The sequence below is a fragment of the Sander lucioperca genome, chromosome 22, assembly GCF_008315115.2.
Source record: "Sander lucioperca isolate FBNREF2018 chromosome 22, SLUC_FBN_1.2, whole genome shotgun sequence".
NCBI classification, from domain to species: domain Eukaryota; kingdom Metazoa; phylum Chordata; class Actinopteri; order Perciformes; family Percidae; genus Sander; species Sander lucioperca.
Window position 1 is genome coordinate 19,295,454 of NC_050194.1, and position 24,075 is coordinate 19,319,528.

The 24,075-nt window shown below is 40.5% G+C and overlaps 3 protein-coding genes across 6 annotated transcripts in view; 1 reads left to right on the forward strand and 2 right to left on the reverse strand.

The window, feature by feature from the left end:
- Window positions 1–361: 361 nt before the first annotated feature.
- On the reverse strand, window positions 362–4,980 carry LOC116061398 (cytochrome c oxidase subunit 7A-related protein, mitochondrial). Its single transcript, XM_031315577.2, has 3 exons — window positions 4,795–4,980; window positions 2,266–2,400; window positions 362–735 (listed from the first exon to the last, which is right to left on the reverse strand). The coding sequence occupies exons 1-3, from the start codon at window positions 4,864–4,866 to the stop codon at window positions 595–597; spliced, it is 348 nt and encodes a 115-aa protein (XP_031171437.1). The 5' UTR covers window positions 4,867–4,980; the 3' UTR covers window positions 362–594.
- Window positions 4,981–7,632: 2,652 nt separating this feature from the next.
- kcng3 (potassium voltage-gated channel, subfamily G, member 3) lies at window positions 7,633–12,101 on the reverse strand. The gene is made up of 2 exons (XM_031314999.2): window positions 11,227–12,101; window positions 7,633–9,877 (listed from the first exon to the last, which is right to left on the reverse strand). The coding sequence occupies exons 1-2, from the start codon at window positions 11,850–11,852 to the stop codon at window positions 9,232–9,234; spliced, it is 1,272 nt and encodes a 423-aa protein (XP_031170859.1). The 5' UTR covers window positions 11,853–12,101; the 3' UTR covers window positions 7,633–9,231.
- Window positions 12,102–12,653: 552 nt separating this feature from the next.
- Window positions 12,654–24,075, forward strand: part of mta3 (metastasis associated 1 family, member 3) — a 31,127-nt gene continuing 19,705 nt past the window's right edge. The window contains exons 1-4 of one of the 4 annotated variants that reach the window (XM_031314995.2): window positions 12,654–12,959; window positions 15,256–15,323; window positions 17,549–17,642; window positions 22,884–23,010. In XM_031314995.2, coding sequence (XP_031170855.1) covers window positions 12,932–12,959; window positions 15,256–15,323; window positions 17,549–17,642; window positions 22,884–23,010 — 317 coding nt within the window. In that variant the 5' untranslated portion in view covers window positions 12,654–12,931. The remainder of the gene's footprint in view (window positions 12,960–15,255; window positions 15,324–17,548; window positions 17,643–22,883; window positions 23,011–24,075) is intronic. The other 3 variants (XM_031314996.2, XM_031314997.2, XR_004107648.2) reach the window with 3 other exon arrangements.

A 24,075-nucleotide genomic window follows, 5' to 3' on the forward strand; every position in this document is an offset into this window, starting at 1 on the left:
ATACAGTTAACCTTAAGGATTCACTCTGCCTTCAAAATGTATATTCAACATTAAAACACTATATATAAATGATATAATAATATCCATTAATTTTCATCCATCCGGCCCAGTTTAATATGCAAATGAAATGTATAAAATATATTTAGTAGGGGGTCCCTACTCTGTCTCTATTTTCAGCTAAGGGGCCCTGGCCTGAAGAACGTTGATGACCCCTGCTATAGACAGTTTCATACATGATATCCGTGCATCTGTCCGTTTTGTTGGCAATAATTAACACCTCTGCTACAGTGAGTGTTATTTCAGTGACACATAATAGAAGATATAAAGTTGAAGACAAACAAAACGGGGAAAACAAGACTTCAATTCAGAGCACGTTTTACTTTTGTTTCCCCTTAAAATTTATTAATTTAGACATTTGTTTTACAAAGAAGACAAGACATTATTATTGTGATCATTGAGTGTGATGTTCTGACAGAGATTAGAGTCCCAAGAGGTGGTATGGCGAGGGCAGATGGAGGCTGGGAACGTTGGGTCGATGAATTACAGTAGCGACATGTCAGAGATGTTACAGAAAGATCCTGGGTTTTGTGCTGGTCACTTATTTCTGGGCTGGGCTGCAAAGTAAAGAGCCACCAGACAGTAGAGAGCGCCTCCTACGGTGAGAGCCATGGTGGTGCGGTACAGTAGCCTGTCGGGGACTCCACGCTTCAAATGAATGGGGATACCGTCTGACGTCTGGGAGAGGACGAAACAGGAGGGGGGCGAGAAGGCAAGGGAGAGTTAGAGCAAGAAAAAATGGAGAAAAATATGAAAAATACAACGATGAAGATGTAACAGAGAGTACAGAGTATTTTCAGCAATTTGCTGTGTCAGATAGAACATTATGAATTATTTGGGTCGGAACACCATTTTCCTATAACTTTGTAATCTATGTCTTTTCCCTCTCCTTCATAACATATTTAAAAACACCCTGTTTTGAACCAGTTCTGCATGTTTATTTAAAATGGTGATGCTGTGTGTCTGCAGTGTGCTTTTTCTACATAACCATTTTCAGAATGAATAATTGTCCCTGAAAATTGTGACTGGAACAACTGAAATGTCCAATGTGTAATTTGCTTTGGAAGGCCAAAGGTTCTACACAGATTACCTGTTGCAGGTCTGTCTGGAACACCGCTTTAACAAAAAAATGTTCCAGCAATTAGAAAATTGCAGCAGGCATTACTGTGATTTCCATTTGTTGGAGTGATTGCTCTGCCCAGTCGCATAGTTATTTCCTCCACTGCCTCTCGTGTGATGAATACGGAAGCAGGGGGCCATTAAGAGCCTTTAGCAGGTCATGAATCTTCATTCTGAGGACTTCTTTGAATTAACAAAAGCTGATACACTGTGAATGAATTGAACTGTCTTCTTGTCAGGACTAAAGCGTGATTTATGTTTGTTATGTTTTGTGGAGGCTCCACAAAGAACTTTCGCCGTAGCCTACGTCAGTGGCCTGAAGTTTATACTTGTGCGTTGCTGTGGGCATCAATCTCTTTAATAGAATAGCAGGGCTCACATGTGTTTGTGTGTGGGGAGTGTGTGGTAGAGCTAGTGAGAGAGTGACGGCGATTAACTTCAGAGCGAGTACCGGCTCTAGAGTCATAAGCCTCTTTCCGACCAAGTAGTTACAGGAACGTAGTTATAGGAACAGTCCACTTCTAAACAGTTCTACTAACTACTCTCCCCCAAAACCAGTTTTCCATTTGCATTCACACTGGCCAAGTGGCCATAGGAACTGACCTTTTGTTATTATAAACACAGCCATCTAACCACCACAAGGGAAAAGGGAAAAGACAGTGCCCTGAAGTAGGAGCTGAAAGAGTTACAGGAACTGCGGTCAGAGGAACTTAATAATCCCCAAATTGGTCCAGTCGGAACACGAGAAAAAAAGTGTTCTAGGAATTTTATGTTCTAGGAACTGCAGAAATCCCTCCGGTCAGAAAGGCACTATAGTGAGAGAAACAAAGTGTCTCCCCTGTGCTTTCTGACCACAGTGGGAAATTTGTAGCAGGAAAGGTTAACCCTCTCCTTGATTTCATGTTGTTTATGGAGAAGGAGAACCAGGAAATGAGTCGGGGGAAATGCAACGCTACCAAGCCACAGATGCACGTCAGGCTACGGCGTAGGGTCTGTGTCTCCACGTACCTATGTACGTAGCCACAGCGTAGATTTAACGCAGAAGCATAAATCACGCTTAAGACTATTTCAGTCTACGTTCTTCATTACCTGGAAAAGCCTCTGGAGGTCAGGAACCCTGTTTGCTCCCAAGTACTCCACCATGGACCCAGCCTCTGACACCACCTTGGTGGGTGTGGCAAAGATCATGGCTGGGGACTCTGCTGGCACACCTGGCCTCAGCCCCTAAACAAAAAAAACAACTGGTCACAACAATGCACAATTCTATTCAACATCATAGTTACACATGCATGAAATCACCTTTTTTCTAAGCGGATTTGTGGACGTTTATTTACGACGGACATAAAAAATAATGATATCCTCGGAAAGTGTAAATCAAACTGAATGTAAAAATATATCTATCAGGTCTTTGTATTAAGGCTACATAATTAATCGAAATTTTATCGAAATCGCAATATGGACTAGTGCAATATCCAAATCGTGGGGGGGGGGGATGCAATATTTGTCGAAGGCTTAATATGTGTCAAAGCATTCTGAATTAAGTATTGTGGTGCTGCAGAGACGTCCCAGCTTACAAATTGTATCCTACAGAAGACTAAAGAAAAAATCTTTGTTTGGTACCGATCCTCGCAAAAAATCACACTATAACCATTTACATTTTTTAAATTGTAATATTTTTCAATGAAAATAAGAATGATACAAAAGTGATCATTCCCTCCAATATCATGAATCATATTGCAATATCAGTCAAAATAATTGCTAATAGATATTTTTCTCATATCATGCAGCTATTTTGTATTCAGATTTATTTGAGAGTTAGGAAAACCACTCTTTTCATAACCAAATAGAACAAAAGTCCATATACCCTTTGTAGGCAGTGTACTGAGCTCAATGCTGCTGCATAAATACAAGGGATTACATGAGTACATGAATCATCTCATCTCACAATGTATGCCTCCCTTTGTGAGAGTGTTTAAGTGCCTGTTCAGATTTTTAAAGAGCATCTCAAGTAGCTGTTCAAATAAACCAAAGGTACACAGTGGTGTTAATTATGTACAAGTGTGCCTCTTTAATATCCTTTCACTCGGAGGAAGCTTCTCACCCACCTTGGGTTTGAAAATCACTGGGAAACCGACTCACTTCCTTGTTAGAATGTGTGGAGGCAGATAGTGTGCGAGCGGGGAAATTAATAAAAAGCAGAGGCACTGAAAGTAGATTACGTTTACTTGCCATTTAAGAGAAAGCTTCACTGTTCACAGAAGGATTCCCCTTTATTTTTTGTAGCCTCACATGTATGACTTGTAATTACAAAGGGACATGTGCTGCATAGTGCAAGATGCTGAAGGATATTAAGCAAAATGCAAATTGAGAAGAAACAAAAATGCTGCCTTTGGGTGTCTGGTGGGGGGTCCATCACCTTTACCTAAACACATGCAGGTGTAAATTCTACATTGCATGAAAGTGTGAATGTTGTTGGCTGTATTTTTTTTTTTTTACTTTTTAACAAGACTAACAACCTTTCTATCGACCTGCCTCTATCAATCTGCCAAGTGTGAGGAGACCCTGGAAGGATAGATTGATTACAGTATAAGTGAGTTTGAGAAATTAAGTAAGTAAGTGGAAAACGCTGCAGTTGCCACAACCATACTATTGCTGATATAAAAAGAGACTGCGTAAAGGTGAGATATTCTATTACATCAGGGATCAGCAATTAGTTTCAGCCATGGGCCTTTATTATTCATTGGGAGTCAATGTAGAGGCATGGTGGAGAGGCAGCCCTGTTCAATATGTTTTGTGTGTTTAATTATTTTAATTAATTTAAGAAATAACAAAAAAGTATAAAAAGTTTCAGTGAATACAATACTGAAACTTTTTATAGTGCAGATTTTTTTCCCCGGTAGTAACTAAGGGCTAGTTGCCTTCAACTGAAGACAATATTTATGTTACAGGCTCTTTTTTCTTCTAGCAAAAAAAATAGCATACATGTTGGATAGGTGACTTCCAAACAGAGACACAGGAGAGCTTGCAGGCAGCCTAATCCACTACCATAGAACAACAAGGAAGCTGCAGTGGAAAGAACAGGGGAGTAATCATACAGTAAAGGTCACATCTGGCAGATGCTCTGAGAGGCCATTGATTTTACAAAGTGGTTGTAAAGTCACATGAAGGCCAAATCCCCATAACCTTTTAAAATAAAGGTTATGTGATAAGGTAGTGATGAAAAATAGGAATTCAGTTTTCAAAGAAAGAACATTCTCAACGTTTGATTGCTTTATAAAAAAAAAAAAAAAATACAGATGACATTACGCGACACAGCTGATTTAAAGTTGAGATGAAGGCAGCGTTTAACTAACGTTACTGTGTTTTAAGACCGGAAAACTATTGGTAAACAGGTCATTTTTCAGCAGATAAAACGCGTCAATAAAACCAAACCACGTTTAGGAATTAATACACATATTTTAGATTTAGCTAACTGCACTGTAGATCTTTAAATATCTTCAAGTGTTTTGAAAGACATGGCAGCTACAGTAGAGACAATGGTTCAACACAGCGATATGAAGGTCATCCCCGGCGGTTACCGACTCGGTCCCTCACCGACACACCGCTTCCCGGTTTTACCTGAGGGCTGTAGGCGGCCGTGGGAGCAGACCCCGTCAGTTTCTGGGTAAAACCGCTGAACTTGTAGTACATTTTCCTGCTAAAGGACGGGGAAAGATGTCATCCACAACAAAAATCACCCGGTAAAGGGTCTTCCTGCTGCGACCGTCGAGGGAAAGTGACGTAGCACTCAGCTGGCTCGACGCTGCCCCTTGTGGAGATGACGTGTACACTATGGTGTACAGCAGAGTGATAGAGAATCTCTCTCTATGGCTCTGGTGTACACCAAAAGTATGTAAAACATAAGTAGGTACATTTACTCAAGTACAGTACAATTTGGAGGTACTTGTACTTTATTTGACTAATTCCATTTTATGCTTCTTAAACTTCTATTCCTCTCAATTTTAGAGGCAAACATTGTAGTTGCTTTGCAGATTTAGTTAATTACCTACAAAATAGACAGTAAATTAACTAATACATTATGATATATTATTATAGGTTAAGATGCCCAGTAGTATGAAGTAGGCTAATCAAAATTAGCTTCACCTTCACCAGCTGCAGCATTAAAGTTATGTCCACATGAATGCATCACTAATTATAATGTGATTCTGCATAATGAATACTTTTACTTTTGATACTTTAAGTAAGGACCCCCCCCCCCCAAAAAAAAAAAAGAAAGAAAAATATATAGAGAGAGGTAGTAGTCATATTTTTTTTTTCAGCCCAAACAGTGTGTGCAGGTCTTCCCCTCAGACATCAAACCACTCCATCTATCAGAAGATTATAGCAGCATGATTTAAAACAAAATAGGGTTTTGGAAAGTCCCACCATCTACAGTGAAAGCTACACCAAAGTAAATGTATTACTTCTTGCTGAAAGAGCTCTTTCCTACCTGTCCTGCATAAATAAAAAATAAAAATCTCAAATCATTACCTGTTTTTTGAAGTCATATTATATAAAGGTATAAACTGTTGCTATTCTTCATTCTCATGACATGCCATGACATGCCATGAAAACATATTCTTTGTAGTGAGCATCTTTGTCCACATGCTTTTTTCTGTCTCCCCCCGGGCTGAGTTGACTTGTATTCACTGCATGTTTTGTACTGTGTTACAAAAAGAGCTTTGAAAAATGTTTCAAGTCCAGAATGTCCTCGGAGACTAAATGAACGACTGGACTGTCCGGCTACCACTTTAGTCTGGGCTAAAATATCTCAACATCTATGGGATGGATTGCCATACAATTTGGTACAAATATGTATGGTCCCCAGAGCATAAATCTTTCTGACTTTGGTAATCCTCTGACTTTTCCTTCAGCGCCACAAGCAGATTAAAATTCACATTTAGTTTCAGACCAAATTCCTGCAAAACTAATGGAATTCCCATCAGCCTCACTTTGTGTTCAGTTCTTATCAGCAAACGTGTTTAATTTTATTCTAAGATGGTGACAATGGTTGACTACGGTATATATTTGCTAAACATCAGCATGTTAGCATTGTCATTGTGAGCATGCTGCTGTTAGCATTTCGATTAAAGCACTGTGCCTGAGTAAGTCAATTTGGTTTTTCTTTCTTTCAAGGTTTTTTTATTGAATGACAAAATTGCAAAAAACAATTACTGTACAATGGGATATAGGTATTTTCCCTTTTTTAACCAGAACATACCCCCCCCATATCCCACCCTCCCTCCCAATTACAAACAAACCTGTATTAAGGATTAGTCAATTTGGTTTTTAACATCAAAAAGACATTTACAGATAGAGAGGGGCTGACAAAAAAAATCAATTAAATGAGTGGTAATACAAAGTTTGACCAAACTAAACACCAATTTTGGACAGTTAACTCCACCACCATCATCAAAACACCAACTGAGGGAGAATCTATGTAAAGGAGCACTGAAGCTTTTCTGGTAACTTGTGGTGTAACACCTATAACACCTAACTGTATGTATTTTTTCCTTTAATGTGTCACCAATGTGTCTTTGAGCTGATTGAGAATACGTGAAACAAACCTTCAGAGCTCATTGACAGATGTGCAACATTAAAAAGTCTGAACCCTGAGAACAGAGCGACAGGTTTGTGATTCAGTCAATATACTCTTACAACAGTACTTTGTGAACTAGACTGTGGCACAATATTCACCCCAGTGTGAATCTGATTAGTGCACTGAATGTCCTTGCCAATGGGCTCAGGTGCTCCTCACACTGAATAATATGTTCCACTGCCTGCAGGATGCGAGGTGTAAATAGTATGTCATGACATCAAGACTTTTGAATTATCAAGCTCCATCTGCCAAAAATGCCTTATCCATTAATCACTTTTTTCTGGCATTAATTATTTTAGTTACTGTAATTTAGAAGGTTATTTAAAGTTAGGAATCTGATAACACTTATATTTTACTGGAGATTTTCCGGTATCGGCTCTGATACTGCCTAAAACGCTGGTTTCGGTATCGGGAAGTACTGGAGTTAATGCACCGATCCGATACCACGTAATAAAGCCCTAAAGAAAATCTACGTTAAAGTAGTTTATTTATGTTCTTTTTCTGTTATAACTGACTGTCAAACTGGATAAAAAAAAAGAAAGTTCTGGGGCGTTCATTGTTTGTGTTTGTTCATGTTTTACAAAGAGTTTAACCTGAGCCAGGCTGACAACAAAGATAGAAATAATATCACATCCATACAGGGATGGTAGTATACAGCTGTTTAAACATAATAAAATATATGACACACTGGTATCGGATCGCTACTCGGTATCGGCAGAAGTTCAGGTATCAGAATCTGTATTGGGAAGCAAAAAATGGTATCAGGCCATCTCTACATTTTACCATTTTGATTTGTAATAAGCAATTACACATTCAAAGACATTTTTCTCACAGAGAAGTTTTATTATAAAGCTCATACAATAATCACATTAATTACAAGTTTGTGGTATACTGATGAAAAAGTTTTGATTGATGGTTTCAATCAGGCCTGGCCAAAAGTCAGTACAAGCTATGCCACGTGAGCTTGAAAATTATGTGTTGTAGGCAAGGTGGTAAAATATTGATTACCTCTCATATTTGTGACAACTTAAAAAACACATTGATAACAGTACAACAACGATAATGAGATATGTACTGTCTACAATACTAAATTCATACAAGGCTGCAAAGTCTTTGAGGAAATAAACGATGTAGACTTTAGATTCAAGGACCGACAGATAATTAAACGACTCCTTAATTGTTTAATTTGTGCAACAAAAGAGCATGGACTTGGTGTGTGTGTGTGTGTGTGTGTGTGTGTGTGTAAAAAGATGGCAACAGGAGGAACAGGAGAGGAGATGCAGAGAAAGACTGTTGTGTGGGAGAGGTGTTGACTTGTTTATTTGGATCAACAAATCATGTTATCTTGGCAAACCATGGACCGTGGAAACATGTCTGAATAATGACTGTCAGAACCATCATGGTAATTTATTTTTAAATTTTATTTTTATTTCAATGAATTCTGTGATGCAATTTTTCCAATAATCGCAAAAATGCTGCGTAGCAGCAAGGAGTTGTGTGCGTGGATGTGGCCTATTTGTGTGCACACAAGATCCACCACCATTATGATTGGCATTTTGGAGGATGGAGGTTGCCTTGGAGACAAAGAAATACAAATTGCCTTACATTCACTCACAAATGGCGAAGCAACACATTCTCAGTCTATTCATTGTTTGTGCTCCGGGTTGTTCCACATTTTGTCATCTCTGTCATTGTTGTCTCAGAATCTTTTATCCTCCATTTCACATTCAATCATATCTGTCAACCCATCATTTGTCTGCCACCTTGTAGTCCTCGATGACCTGTCTCCATATTTCATTATCATTGGCACCTCCTACACAACTAAGCCCTCTGTATACCCCTTCTGCATCCCCACTTTACTTTACACTCACTTGTTCACTTCATGTCTATATTTCACAGTTTTAACAGACTGCATCTAGGTCACACATCAATATTGTGTAACTTGTACCACCTGGGTGCTATAAGACATAGTGAAAGGCTGACAAACACACACACACACACACACACACACACACACACACACACACACACACACACACACACACTGGATGCAGCCGTCTCTGCCAATGTTGTAACCATGGGAATACAGTGTAAACAGCAGCCGCTGTCAAAACTGGATTGACTGCGCCTGTGTGTGTTTAATAAATAATTATTTGTGTATTCCTATTCTTCTGTCCAAGTGATGTTGTTAAGGAGATGGGCGCAGAGCATGCTGGTTGAAGACGATAATTGGAGATCATCAACCCAACAGGCTGGAACTAGACAGGCCAAATAAAAAACCAGGGTTAGCTCAGGCAGGAAACAGAGCAGGGCACAAAATGGATCACTATTTCACAATGGGATCAGCAGGTCTACTGGTTTGTTGAGTTTCTTTCTGATGTAAGCAGGGCCAAAGGTGTTTTGATATAAATGCACATTCATTGCAGCATCTCCACTGACAGGCTGCGTGCGTACCTGGCAGAGCGGAGTTTAAGTTCTTGGTAGCACTGTACAAAACTGTGGTAGATGAATGTGATGGGCAGTGCCAAGAGAACAATGCCGCTCACTACACACATTCCCCCAAGCACCCGTCCCCCAACTGTCACAGGGTACACATCCCCGTACCCCACTGTCGTCATGGAAATGATGACCCACCAGGCGGCTGCTGGGATGCTGGCGTAATCCGGGTTCTGGGTTCCCAAGTCCAAGCCGTGCTCCAGCAGCTGGGCCAAAGCGCTGTATATTGCCATGGCGACGAAGACAAACACCATCAGCATGACCATCTCCCGGTAGCACCGCGTGAGAGTCAGCCCCAGCGTCTGGAGGCCCAGAAAGTGTCTAGCCAGCTTCATTAGCCAGAACACTCGCATCATCCTCAGCACACGCAGTATCACCCCAGCAACCCCGAGCCCGGCACCCGGCATCCCTGCCCGGGCCATAACCATTGTGACATAGTAGGGGGTGATGGCAATCACGTCGATGATGTTCAGCGGCCGGCGGAGGAAGTCCCACTTGCTTCTGGCCACCAGAAAGCGCATTATGCACTCCGCTGTAAACCAGCCAATACACACTGCCTCCACGATCCTATGGAGGAGAGAGGAAAGGAGAAAAATGAGCAGAACTGACTGTAACCAGGAAATGGCAAAGGAGCTACAGAGAGATATGGATAATATGAGACGCTGTTTGACAATCAGTAAATGTGAGGAAAAAGGAAGCAAAGCAGTGGTGATATAAATTATGGGAAATAAGGACATCTGACGCAATTCCGGGTTGACACAAGTAAACAAAGACAGGAGGATAGTAAGGACAGAAGAAAATTGACGGGAAACTGCAGAGAGGGGGGTTTAAAAACCCTCCAAGAGAGACTGTGACATAAGCAAGCACATGATTACCCCATTGATTAGAACAGCAAAGGCAATCAAACTGAATTAGAATGAGGTGGTGCTTGTATTTGATGCAGTGAGGCCAAGCAAATACCACAGAGCCTCAGGATAACTACATCTGCACAATTAGACAAAACCAAATTATAGAGCAACTGAGGGAATTGCATCATCTACTGACATGAAACTAAATCGGAATAATGTTGACTCCCAGTATAAACTACACTTTTAGAGATTACCTAACCACTGTGTCCGATCCAAAACTATGTCCAGCCAGAGTGAACATAACCCAGCCTTATATAGAAAAAAACTGCCTCAGGCTTTCGAGAGTACAGGCTGTGCAAAAATAATGTGGAAAAAGAGGTGCACTCTTTCACCTTACATCCAAAAAATGAAGCCAAAATAAGAAGATATAGAAGGTGATTACTGGTTTAATTACTTTCTGTTTGCTTCCCATAATATATAATCCCTCAGTACACGTTCTACTTTCAAATCATTATCTACTGGAATATTATGTATCTGATGTGTTTGTCCTTCTTGTGTACTGTGCAGTGTAAACTAACCAAGCCAAAATCAATTGTGAAGAGGAAGGAAGAGGCACATGGAGGAAGACAGGGTGTTCTATGCATTAACACTACACTTTTTGTAGATAATATGGATTGTTTATTGATTGGCTTCCTTGGGGGCTTGCTTGTCTGACACGTAAAGATCCTAATGTTTAATGTACTGCCTGAAATTTGCTGTCATGGGGCTGTATTGACCTAAAAGAGGAGTCAATTCACTAAACACAAGGACAAAGTCCCCATATTTAACTAATGAGTGTTTTCTATCATGGTTCAAATATATTGCTTCAAAGTAAATGTTGATTTTTTACACTTAAATGGTAGAAAAAAACCATCATATTTAGGCTCAAAACGATGGGATACTGACTTTTACGCACCAGATTTTAGAGCACAGTCTCACTTGTATCGGCACATATTGCGCTTAAACATTTAGCAGCATCTTCACGAAGGCTCCCTGTTATTCCTCTAAACGTAACTAACTATCGCCTACCTGTGCTCCTCCACAGTATTTCTCTTGGCTGTATCCCAGTCCGGCAGTGTGCTAGCACACAGCATGATCATAGAAACGAGCACAAAGATCACAGACACTGAAGCCAAAAGCTGCGCCAAAAGCGAAGAGTTGGGCTCCTCGAATGTCTTGCGCATCTTCTCGAGCCATTTAGCGCGACCGGTGAGCGCAGTCAGTTGCACCGGCTCGCCCGAGCTCTGGGACTCATCCCCCGACACTCCGACGTCCACTTGGGACAGAGTGTCCAATCCGATCTCGGACATCCTGTCGTCCAGGCGTTTCTGGCAGCAGGAGTCCAGGTGCGCGCTCTCCAGTCCCCAGTAGAGCATCTCTGTGTAGAAGGACAGCTCACACACTCCGGGGACAAAGCGGAGTTTACCAGAGCGCACGTAGAGCATGATGAACACGAAAGCCTGCGCGTGGCGGTCAAAGAAAAACTCATTCCGGTCCCTGTCGTAGTCATCGCACAGTTCAAGAACCTCTTTCTCGGTTGCGCATGCATGCAGGCGGCTGACGCGTCGGAGAGGGAAATCCTTAATCACCTCGCGGGTGAAGGCGTACCGGGTTCCCCCTACGTTGAGTACGCAGATGCTCTTCCCGAACTTCATCTTGTCAACCTGTAACCCAACTAAAACGCATCTTCACAGTCCATTGTCCCTTCCATCATAGGAGTTTGGACACTTGGGGGACAACAGTCCCCTGTCCCCCAGGGCGTGGTTGGGACTGAGTGGAGCTGGACCTGTGCTGAGCTCAGTGGCTGATGGAAACTATCCCCTCTGTCCCTCACTCCTCTTCTCCCCCGGTAGCCTGTGTAAGAGACTCTCCACCCCAGTCAGGGTGAGCCAATCCCATCAATGATGTCACATGTGCGCGCACGGACGCACGCACGCACTGAAACAGAAACTCATACACGGAGACACAGAACGTTATTTTAAACACATTAACTCCAAAGTAGAGACTGTTTCCACAGATATAAAATAGTACAAATATTGATAGGCTAAGTGAATCTTACAGTGTATCCATTTTATTTGGATTTTTTTATAGACATAGCCTATTTGTATGACCACTGACAAATTTAATTGTCAACGATTGCTTCACTTGAATTATTGTGCACATGACAACTCTTACATTATGTTAAGAACGTTTAATGACTTCTCCCAGTATCCCTGTAAGATTTCTACATAGGCTAATAATATTAAGTAGCCTGGTTATATGGGTAGCCTAAGTGTTATGGTCACTTGCTAAATATAGGCTATATTACAATTATGGTTGCATTTGGAATAAATTACGCACACATTGTTTATTTCAAATAAGTATGATTTGTAAAGGTAACAGTACATGTGTAAGTGCGTGTGTCTGTGCCGTGCCTGTGTGTGTGTGTGTGTGTGTGTGTGTGTGTGCGCGTGCGCGGCCCCCCTCTCAACGTCACCAGCCAGTGGTTTTTCGGGTTGATCTGACTTCTTTTGGCTGCCGAGAGTTCACTGTATTGTAAAGGGTACTGTGAATCCTAGAGGAGGAGGGGGGGTTGATTTGCCAAAAATTCTCCCGCTTGGGTACACATCCGGAGTCTCGACGATCATAATTTATCGCACCCTTTACCTTTTAAGATACTGGGTTTTATTGTTTTTATTAATTTATTCTATTTCTCTTAGTTTATGGTTTACGTTAACACTCCGGGAGGGCAGAAATGGCGGCCAACATGTACCGGGTCGGAGGTATGTATGTCAATGTGGATCTTTTTTATCAAACTGAAACCCTTCCAGTTTTGCATCCCTTAGGGATTATGTGGCGTTATTCTAGTTTGTTTGCATCTAATAGTGAGATGCGGCTGTGCTTTACTTATAGAGATGCATTAAGTTGGAGCAGGAAGGTGAGCATTTGTAAATATTTGGGATTCAAAATGGGTCAGGCCTCGCGTCTGTCGTGGCCACAACAGCTAGCCGCGAGCTTGCTAAATGGCTAGCTTACAATGTAAATATATTTCAGTTGTCGGAACCTTTGCTGGTCTTTGGTTTTCGGATAGTTAGACCGGGGATACGGGTAACTGATACGCGGTTGGACCTCTCGGCTAGACATGTGTTTAAAAGCTTGTTAAAATGTTACCACGGGTTGTCTGAGCCTGCCTTTGTATTTGCCTCTTCTGGCATGCAGCCATTAGTACGAGTCCTTATTGAGCTAACGTTAGCACTAGCAATGGCTTCACTGATTAGCATTATTGCAGCTGTGGCGCTCTTTTTACAGTATTAGAGGAATGCATCAACAATCTTGGTAACATTAGACTCAGTGTATTGCCACACTGTTCACATACAGTTACAACAAGCGCAATTAATTAGCAAATTGGCTTCACTTGATAGCTTGTTAGCAGTGTACTGGAATTCAACATCAAATTGTCTCGATTCATGGCGTCGTTGCGTCGGGTTGGATTAAAGCCTAACGTTACACTTTTATTCACACGTAACCTACTTTCCATCTAGCATCATGACGAATGTGATTCATCATAAATGGAATATATGGTTGACACATAAACATTAAGCATCTTTGCACAGGTGATATTATTGGCAACAGTGTATCACTGACTGGAGTAACAGTGTCGTTACAACGTATCAATGTAACGTTTGTTGTCCATATGGTCACCTCAGCTGCAGTTCTGCTGCCTTCACGTGCTCTTTGGAAACTGCAGCCCCTAGACCTTAAAGCTTGTTAGTGCATTGGAGTTTATGTATTTATGAAATAATAACAAATCTGTCTTGAAACTAGTCTTTTGGAAATGTTGCCTCTTTATACATATAGTTAGTCCTAATTTGTGCAACAATGTCAGCTCAAATAGAAGAATATAGGCCTACATGTTGGGACTGGAATTTATTCTTTTACAACAATATGACTCTGGGGATAACCATTTTGATTCCAGAGGTAGTGAACTGTTGTATTTATATGCACTGACCTAATGTCAACTTCGATATAATTACCTCTTCATTGGCTTATGTGTGTGCTTGGAACATAGTAATTACAATATTTCAGACAGCATTTGAATGCAGCATATAACATTGACTAAACTTTTTTTAAAGTTACTATATATTCTCATCAGGTAGAGTTTAATCAGTCTGGGTTTCTGTCTCCTCAGGCTAGGTAAAGATGTTTATGCAGATTTTGTTGATTAGCTGTGGAAAATCAGCAGTTATGACTTAAATATATCCCTGCCCTGAATGTATTTATCTTACAAAATCATAACAGTCTAGTTGCCTGTCTCAAAGGCTGTGAAGACCTTGCAGTACACATATACTTGCCATGACCTGTTTAACTTAATCTGATATTCTTTGTGGTGTATGTTAATTACAATTACCCAGTTTAGAACAATTGCTGATAGTTCTGACTTTCGTCCACTCCTGCTTCTAGTTTCGGCCCAACTGTAGTGGTGAACCATTAAATTATCAATGTTATATTTAAAAACAAATTGAGGAAGAACACTACAGTACTGTACTCAGCCAGTTTCCAGTTCCTCTGCTTACTTTTTTTTTTTTGTGAACTGGGAATGGGATAGTGGTTGCATGTGTAGATGGAAGTTCACTCCCTGGTCACTTTTCTAGGTACACTTATAGAATTGAATACAATCCAATACAACAGATCTGCCACAAATTCTACATTTAGGAGGATTATAATGGTAAACTTGGTAACACATTCAGAGATTGGTGAAATGAATGTATCCCCCCCCCCACTACCCTCTCTTGTGTTTGTAAATGGGGTGGGCCAAACTCCTCTCAATACAATGCAGTCCAGTTCAACATTACTGCAAACTACAACCTTTGTGGTAAACCTATTAGTTAAATGAATATCTCTTTGACAGTGTCAATCAAAACTGAACATAATTATCTTTGTAAAGGTGAGCTGTTGTATTGGATTACATTTGATTTTTTTAGGTGCATGTGATAAAGTGACCACTGTGTATCATTTTTTACTTGGTCTTGGCGAATCTATCGTTACAAAGAAGTGATCAGTGTGTGTTTTCTGTTGCAGATTATGTATTCTTTGAGAACTCCTCCAGTAACCCTTACCTGATCCGGCGGATAGAAGAACTCAACAAGGTACTGAAGTGTTTGTGTGTCACTTTTGTGTGTGTTTATGCTGTTTTTTGCCTGAGTGTGAATAGCTAGGATTCTTCCCTGTTCCTATCCCCACCCCCCATTGTGTGTGTGTGTGTGTGTGTGTGTGTGTGTGTGTGTGTGTGTGTGTGTGTGTGTTAGGGCTGTTGGAACGAATTCCGAAGTCAAATATAATTTGAATAGTTTAAAAATATCAATACTAATGGGATGCTGAAAATACTATTCAGATGTTTATTTTTTACAAATGTGTTGGCTAACAATAACGAATCTCGTCCTTATCATCTTGGTCTACCCACATGTGAAAACAAAATGCTTTTGTCATGTTACGTCTGATGAACAATAAAGTTATAGGGAGTGAGCAACACAAGGCATTGTGAGATCTTAGGGCACGAAGCTAACGTTACGGTAGAGACAGAGTAACATTAGTAAAGAGGGAGTGACAGGCTGCGGCTTGGAATCAAAAGTAGGATCGGAAATACTGTTTTAACATGAAATAAAAATTGACATCCACTGAATTATAATGCCTATGTTATGTTTAATTAGCTCGTTCTTCTTTCCTAACTGTGACAGGAGTTATAGAAGCTCAGCTGGGAGCTTCATGGAGACAGCTAATGTTAATGTTATCTGCCTATCAGCTGTCAGAGTCCGCTTCGACTTCATATATTAACTTCCAAAAGCTGTATTCTCATTAACGTGACAATCTGCAATAAACAATTTGCTTATAAACTGCTAAAAAGTGGTGACAGTACCATTTGGCAAAGGTATCAATGCCATTAGCATGGTGGCTAACACTAATGTTACTTTGTTTATTACATATCGTTTCGGCTGTGCATTCAAACAAGCTGTCAATGTGCAGTCCAAGTACCGTTAGCATTTACAATAGAGAAATGTTTCATTACAGGGTTCTCTGTTGATTTGGGTTTGTCGTTGTGTGCTTGTGGTTGAAAATAATACACTGTATATAAATGAATGTAAACCATGCGGTGTGACAGAAATGCATTACACCATGGCGTAGGCTAATTTTTGAAATCCCTCTAGTGGACAGAACGTATAACAACAACCACATGCTGATAGTGGCATTGGCAATGCACAAAGGCCAATTTATGCTTCTGTGTTAAATCGATGCCGTAGGTACGTACATGGAGATACGGACCCTACACCATAGCCTGATGTGCACCTCTCAAAAAATTTAACTACACGTCGCGGTGATGCAGACCTCAACTACTGTGACTGGTCCGCTTGGCTGTGGCTTGGTAGCGTTGCATTTCCCCCTACTCATTTCCTGGTTGTTCTTCTCCATAAACAACATGAAATCAAGGAGAGGGTTAACCTTTCCTGCTACAGCTTTCCGACTGTGGTCAGAAAGCACAGGGGAGACACTTTGTTTCTCTTACTATGCCTCTAGAGTCGGTACTCGCTCCGAAGTTAATCACGTCACTCTCTCACTCGCTCTACCACACGCTCCCCACGCACACACACATGCCGCCCTGCTATTCTCTTAAAGAGATCAACGCAGACACCAACGCACAAGTATAAACTGCAGTCCACTTACGTAGGCTACGGCGAAAGCTCTGCGTAGAGCCTCTGCAGAAGCATAAATCCTGCTTAAGCCTGAGAAGTGTAGTTAATATTAATATTAGGTTGCATTTTAGCATTAAATATTCAAATATAATTTCAATATTAAAAATAATAAGTAATACAATTTGAATGATATTATAGAGGAAGATTGACAGCTCTAGTGTGCGTGCATTAAGTAACTAGTGTTTGTAATTTGATTCGATCCCCACCCCCCACTTTCAATTGATTTCTGAGATTTTACATTTTTGTGGCCATAGCTTTTGGTGGTGGGGCATGTATTGCAATATATTATGAGGTGTTCCTGTTATTTTGTCCATATTCTTCAGGCGAACACTCATTAAATACATCTGCTCTTACTTACAAGCTTCCTAGAAAAGCAGCAGAAGTTGGAAGCAGTTTTCATCAGTCGCATAATTTTGACTTTGAGCCTGTCAGCCTAATTATCCAGCGAGACAATCATTCAATCATCTGATACAAAGCGCTGTCGCTGCCCTGGCCAGCCTGTCATATCAGCATAGCTTGACGAGACACACAAAGTAGCCAGGTCTCTTGGGAAAGTAGAGGTTTGTGCAGGGAGGTGTTGCTACTGCTTTCAGTCAACCTGGATCTCTCTACTCTCTCTGTTTCAGACGGCCAGTGGGAACGTGGAGGCCAAGGTGGTTTGTTTCTACAGAAGAAGAGACATCTCCCACAGCCTCATCCAGCTTGCAGACAAACATGCAAGTGAGTAGTAACTCCTGTCACACAATAAAGCCCCTTTAACACATGCACTGCAACCCTGAAATTATCACATTACCCAAAGGCGCTGTATGTGGGAAGGCTAATGTTCGAATGAGTTCGAACTAAAAATTAAACGGACTTTAGCCTGCCCGCTCCCTAGTACAATGTCTGTATAATGTCCAATTGAGCCCACGTATGAATAAAGCAGGTCAGTGTCCGGAGAATATAGCCAGTGAGTGGGCATGTTGATGATGTTTCTCTCATGCAGCTGGCGCGAAACCGGAAGAAAACAAACCTCTGTGAGTAAAGAAGAAGGGTGATTTACACAAAGACTCCCAATGAAAATGTCTAACTGAAGAGACAACAAGTTTGGGCAATTTGTGTCGGTAACAGCTGACGCTGAAATCCCCAGACAAACCCAATGAACGGCAAGAGACTCTGTTGTTTATGACGAACTGGCTATGTGACTGCGGGGTAATCTGCGTCATGTCCTGCCCCCTTAACGCTTTATCCAGTCATATCGGGCACAGATAATCTCCTATTGTGTGCTACGTGTGTAAAAGGGCAATTTCGGACATTGTCTGGAGCTCATATGAAGAAAACGGCTTCGTTTTTTTTTTCCTCAGGTGTCACATGTGAAATGAAAATTCCTTTCAAGCAATTCAGTTTTGTAAGAGACAATACAATTTCTTCAGAATCTGTATATTAATATACATCAAACTCAAATGTAGAGCTGAAATTATTAGTCGATTAGTTAGTTGATCAACAGATAATTAGTTGGCAACAATTTGGATCATCAGTTTTTTTCTTTTAAGTCATTTTATGCAAAAATGCTACATTTGCTGGTTTTAACTTCAGAAATGTGAAGCTATTCTGTGTTTTTCTCTGTTTTGTCATTGTAAATAGAATCTTTGGTTTAATCAATCAATCGAGAAAATATTCTGCAGATTTAGCGATAACGTATATTCATTAGGGCTGTCAAAGTTAACGCGATAATAATGTAACGCAGATTCCTTTTAACGCCACAAATTTTTGGGCGCGCGATTAGCGCAAAAGCTTTCTGTGGTATGGGCCTAAGGAAATCAGGAAGCCTGCAGCACTTATGTTTTGGATTGCTAGCAGTAACAAACCTTCTTGAACAGAAATGGATAAAGAAAAAGGTCTTTTGAATGGAAAGTTCAGTTCCAAAGCCCTTCCAGATGGTTCTCTCGACATGACTAAAGTTATTAGCTTGTACTGTCGATATGAATTGAGTTACCACCATAGTACGCCAAGTCTCAAATACCATTTGCTGACCAAGCATTGTAATATAATGCACAATGTCCATTGTTTTGTTTTGAACTGCTTCAAAAAATGGGAGGTTTAGTTCACCTTTACAAGTGTCAAGTGGGACACTACATTGTCTTAGTATTACCAAGTAATGTTACATTCAGGTCAATATGCCCATCTGTTGTTGGTTGATGGGCTTGAATTTGCTATATTATGCTTCAGCATATTTTTTGAGCATACAGTACCTTTGAGGTTATTCTGGAGAATATTCTAGACAGTATTTATCATTGTTTTGGATTGTTGCAATAAAAATAAACGTTTGCAAAAAGCAAGCATGTTTGTCCACTCCCATGTTGAAAACAGCATTAAAAAATTGAAAAGTATCCCGTTTTTAAAGTACATTCAGAACAGAGGAAAAATGTGCGATTAATTTACAATTAATTGCGAGTTAACTACGAACAATAGTGATTAATCACAATTCAATTTTTTAATCGATTGACAGCCCCTTATATATAATTGTTAATTGCAGCCTTACACAAATGTATTTACAAATTGAGAATCTGTGAATTCTGAAACTGTATGGTTTTCATATGCATTTTCAGCCAACCTCGGTGAGGGAAAATGTCATTATGGGCTTTCTGCTGAATGTCAGTTTTCCACTTAGCACATCCTGTGCACATAGTAACATTTACTGTCAGTATGATTATTATTTTTCAGGTGTGCAACCATTTAGTCACATGAACAGGTGCTCAAGTGTGAAAATATGCCGCTATTTATATATCACATTTATCTTTCAATTCCTTATTACTGGAAGGGAGTGAATTGGAGTGCACCTCTATGAGGAGAAGAATGGAAAGTGTTAGTACAACAACACCTGTTCTCTGTGGGAAGCCTTTTACCTGTTCCCAGTGATGTTTAACTTTGTCCTTTGGTTACAATTAACACAGAAAGTGATCAACAATTTATATATATATATATATATATATATATATATATATATATATATATATATATATATATATATATATATATATATATAATAAAAAACTCCCCTCTGCCAAAGCAATCTCACATCTTCGAGGAGGAAGACTGAGCTGATTGAGTTAGCAGCAGGAGACCCAGTGAAGAATAAAGTTTACTTGACTGAGAATCAACACTGATAGGAAAGACAGGAATGTCTTGTGTGGCTAAATACTATTCTCTCTGTGTGGTCAAACTGGTTGTGGATAACCAGTGTTACTCATTTGGCTTGACTCTTTAAACATAAGCAACCCTAAGCACAAAAATAGAAATCTAAAAGTTTGCATGGACATATGCAGTCATCGCAGCACCGTGCCAATTTCACAAGCTATTGCAGTTAGTCGTCTACCAGCTGCTCAGCAGAAAAGATAGAAACAATAATAAGATTTAGCACTGCCTACCACACAAACAAAAAAAGTATGGCTTGGATTAGTTTAGTAGGAAAACAAAAGGACAGGCACAATCTGATTTACAGAAATGAAGCACAATGTGCAGAGTTTGTAGGAGGCAAAGCTGACATGTCTGCACTTAAAACCAAACTACAAAATCAAACTAGAAAGGCACTCTAAGAGCGCAGACCTCCGCCAAGGCATGCCCTATCTCACAATGTTAATGCAGTGTGAATTTTCCTATTCGGGAACTAATTTTCCACCACACCATTTGAATGCAGAACAAATACCCTATCTGACCATGTTAACAACAGTGAAAATAATTAGTGTTTTTAGATCAGCTCCAAAATGTATTGGGCTCTTCCTTGGCCCATGCAACACTCTTCCATCAAGTGTCATGAAAATCGGGCCAGTCATTGTTTTGTAATCCTGCTGACAGACTAACAAACAAACCGACAAACTGACAAAACAAAATATAACCTTGGTGGAGGTTACTATCTACAAGTTTAAGATACAAAAATATCAATCTGTTGCTCTTAATGTTTATTCTAAATTTCAGAAGGGAGCGACAGTGTCTTAGAATACAGATATAGATACCTAGAAAGAGAGCAGATCAGAAAACAGTGAGGTTGTGTCCACTTCACGCAACAATTAGCCATGGATGCAGAGGTGGAAATGGGGAATCTGGGGATCTGTAGGGTTTTCTAATGATTTGAATCAGTATCAGTGCCAATACTAAAGAGTGAAAACAGTGTTATAATAGATCTCTGTTTATCTAAGTATATGCCTGCACGGTGCAACACTGACTTAAATGTGTTTCTGCTGCATGTTATGGGCCCCATTTCAGGAAGGAGGTTTAACAAGCTCTGAGTCTAACCCTGATCTCTGAGTTGATTTACCCTGAGATGGGAAACAGCTGATTTGAGTTGGTTCAATCAACTCAGAGTAGGTTCACGCGCGTGCACCACCACAATAAAAAGGCAGCATGAATGGAGCCATGATACTACGATTCATCATGGTAACATCCACAAACAAACGGGTCGAAATACTCATGCACACATACAGTGAGTTAAAAAAAAAAACAACACAGCGGCTGCTGCAAAAGAGAACGAATTTGCGTGGGAGAAAAGTGCTGCTAGAGTAAATTTGTATATTCCAATATAGTGTATATCATATTTAATCATAAGTAGGCTATAGCCTAATATTACTGGTGAAATGATATTGAACCTATAATCTATTTCATTTAGGTGCAATACTGCGGGCGAAAAAGTACTACACCTACTAAACCCACTCAGCAGCACCATCATTAACAGAATTATAATTCATAATCTTTTATTTCAAAGGGTTTACCTCATTCACCTGCAGTCATGTGGAACATATTTTTAATGGCTCTTACTGGTTTGTGTCCAGGGAACACTACAAAAACGTTTAAAACACGTTTCAGAGCGAGTCACACTCTTCTGACAGCGCTTTGCTATACAGTAGCTTTACTAAAATGCTCCGCATCACCAATGTTGTAAAGAAAACTGCCGTTTTCAAAAACAATTAATGTGACACAAATAATCTGCTGGGATGTAAGAGCATGCCCAAGATGGGTGACGTTATTGATATGGGGACAGATAAGGTTATGCAGCCTAGGCTGCATAACAGACTGGGAAGAAAAACGATACCGCTCAAATAGGAAGTTATCTGAAAATTAAAATGTCGGGGCTTCAGTATCATCTCCTGACATATAACACCCTGCGAAATAAAGCCGAAGTAAAGCAGCTTCTTCATCAATGGGATTGGCGACAAAAGGAAATGCCATGTTTTAAGAAAAAAAAAACGTTTTATAGTCTGCCTAACATGGTTAGTAAACCAACACTGTTTTTTTATTCATGCCGATAACAAACTGCACTAAAATCCGCCTGATACAGACTGAATGAATGAATGAGGAAATGAAAGAGCGCCGTGTCAGAGGGAGGAGACTGAGAGAAACTCAAGGTTTCTTGAAGAAAACCTGCTCCCGACCAGGTTAGGTTCACAGGCTCAGTTACCATAGTAACTGACTCTGAGGTTAAGTTACCGCTCTTTCTGAAACAGAAAACCCAGAGTTTCCCTCATCTCAGGGTTAACAAACCTGCTCTCTGAAATGGGGCCCTGTGCTGACTCGGCTGGAGCTAATCCAGTATTTATGGGCGAACACTGTTCTTAAAATTAAATTTCTGGTAGTAGTCCTGAGCATAATAGCTTGGGCGTTGTTAATTGATGGCAGCAATAGTTTGTGATTGCAAAGCCCTCAAGAGCCATTTTACCAGCTTATTGTATTAGATCTGAGGACAGCACAGTTATAACAAATATCATGAAGTGGTGTTTTATGAATCCTTGGAGATAAATGGATGAATTTGTCTGAAACCATTTGTGACTTTGATGATGTGTTGGTCTGTTATCTGTCACGGGTAAGCCACTGTCATGTTTCTTGTGTCATTTTTCTTCAAATTGCCTCTGTGATACATAGATTTTTAACATCAGTGCCTCTTCTATTATGTTTGCTGGTGTCATTTTCTCTCATGTGTGCCTTTTGCAGAGGAGTTGGAAGAAGAGAAGGAGAGCCCGACAGAGACAGACCTAACAGAAAAACAGAAACACCAGCTTCGCCACAGAGAGCTCTTCCTCTCCCGGCAGTATGAGAGTCTACCTGCGACACACATCAGGTACTGTACAAAGACACACACACACACACACACACACACACACACACACACACACACACACACACACACACACACACACACACACACACACACACACACCAGGGATGGAAATTTGAATTTGCTTAACTTACCAGCCACAGTGGCGGGTAAATAAAAGTAGTAGTTGCAGACCACAAGCTCTCAGAGCTCTGCAAACGGGCTGCCCGAGCAGGTGGGCATGTTGCGGAGCACCGCGAGACAGCCATCCCGTCTCCTCCTGTCTGAACCCCGCGTAAGACATGGCTGAATCTCCAATGGTTTTAGTCATCTAGACACACGCTGCTCTTTTACCAGTCAACCTGAGGTAGATGCTAGAATATAGTCACAGAACGAGTCTCAACCAAGCATGAGTAAGATGGGTGGGGCCAGGCCAGATCCAGAATTCCAGAAAGGTTGGATGTGCTACCAGCCCCTTTTCAGACCTTGTTAAACAAAAATATTGGTCATAACAGAGTAGTTTACATACTTTAAAAAGTGTCTGGAGTGGGACTTTAAGTTGCAACGCCACTGCCCAATGTGGTAGTTTCTCTTCTTTTTGGTGTTACTCCTGTTCTAGTATGATCTGATAAACTACATGGTGAAAGATGAACCAGTGAAAGATCAGAATTGGACTGGGGATGAGGATGGGTGGAGGAATGTTTTGGTTTTTTGTTTAATCTGCCCAACTCATTAAATATAACTTCTGAGAGAGAGAAGGAGAGGATGTTGTTATTTTTCCTTAAGACTTTACCTTATGAAATAAACATGCTTGATTATTGTAGATGCAGTTAAACACTTGCCGGTTAAAAACAAGAAAGTGGCTGGTAAAATAGGTGAGTGGCTGGTAGATTTTGGAATCCACCAGCTACAGTAACAGGTGAACAAAAAAGTGAATTTCCATCACGCACACACACACACACACACACACACACACACACACATACACACACACACACACACACACACCAACCATCTGCAGGCACTGCCCATGGATAGTCACTCATCCAGCCATGAACAGACAAATTGAGTGTTGCTCACTTCCTGTGT

What these genes read in the sequence shown, in the direction of transcription:
- LOC116061398 (XM_031315577.2), bottom strand. Translation starts at nt 4,866, where the DNA reads ATGTACTACAAGTTCAGCGGTTTTACCCAGAAACTGACGGGGTCTGCT. An exon ending in CGGCCGCCTACAGCCCTCAG is followed by an intron (nt 2,401 to 4,794) that starts GTAAAACCGGGA and finishes TTTTTTGTTTAG; the next exon opens with GGGCTGAGGCCAGGTGTGCC. An exon ending in ACCTCCAGAGGCTTTTCCAG is followed by an intron (nt 736 to 2,265) that starts GTAATGAAGAAC and finishes GTCCTCTCCCAG; the next exon opens with ACGTCAGACGGTATCCCCAT.
- kcng3 (XM_031314999.2), bottom strand. Translation starts at nt 11,852, where the DNA reads ATGAAGTTCGGGAAGAGCATCTGCGTACTCAACGTAGGGGGAACCCGG. An exon ending in AATACTGTGGAGGAGCACAG is followed by an intron (nt 9,878 to 11,226) that starts GTAGGCGATAGT and finishes TCTCCTCCATAG; the next exon opens with GATCGTGGAGGCAGTGTGTA.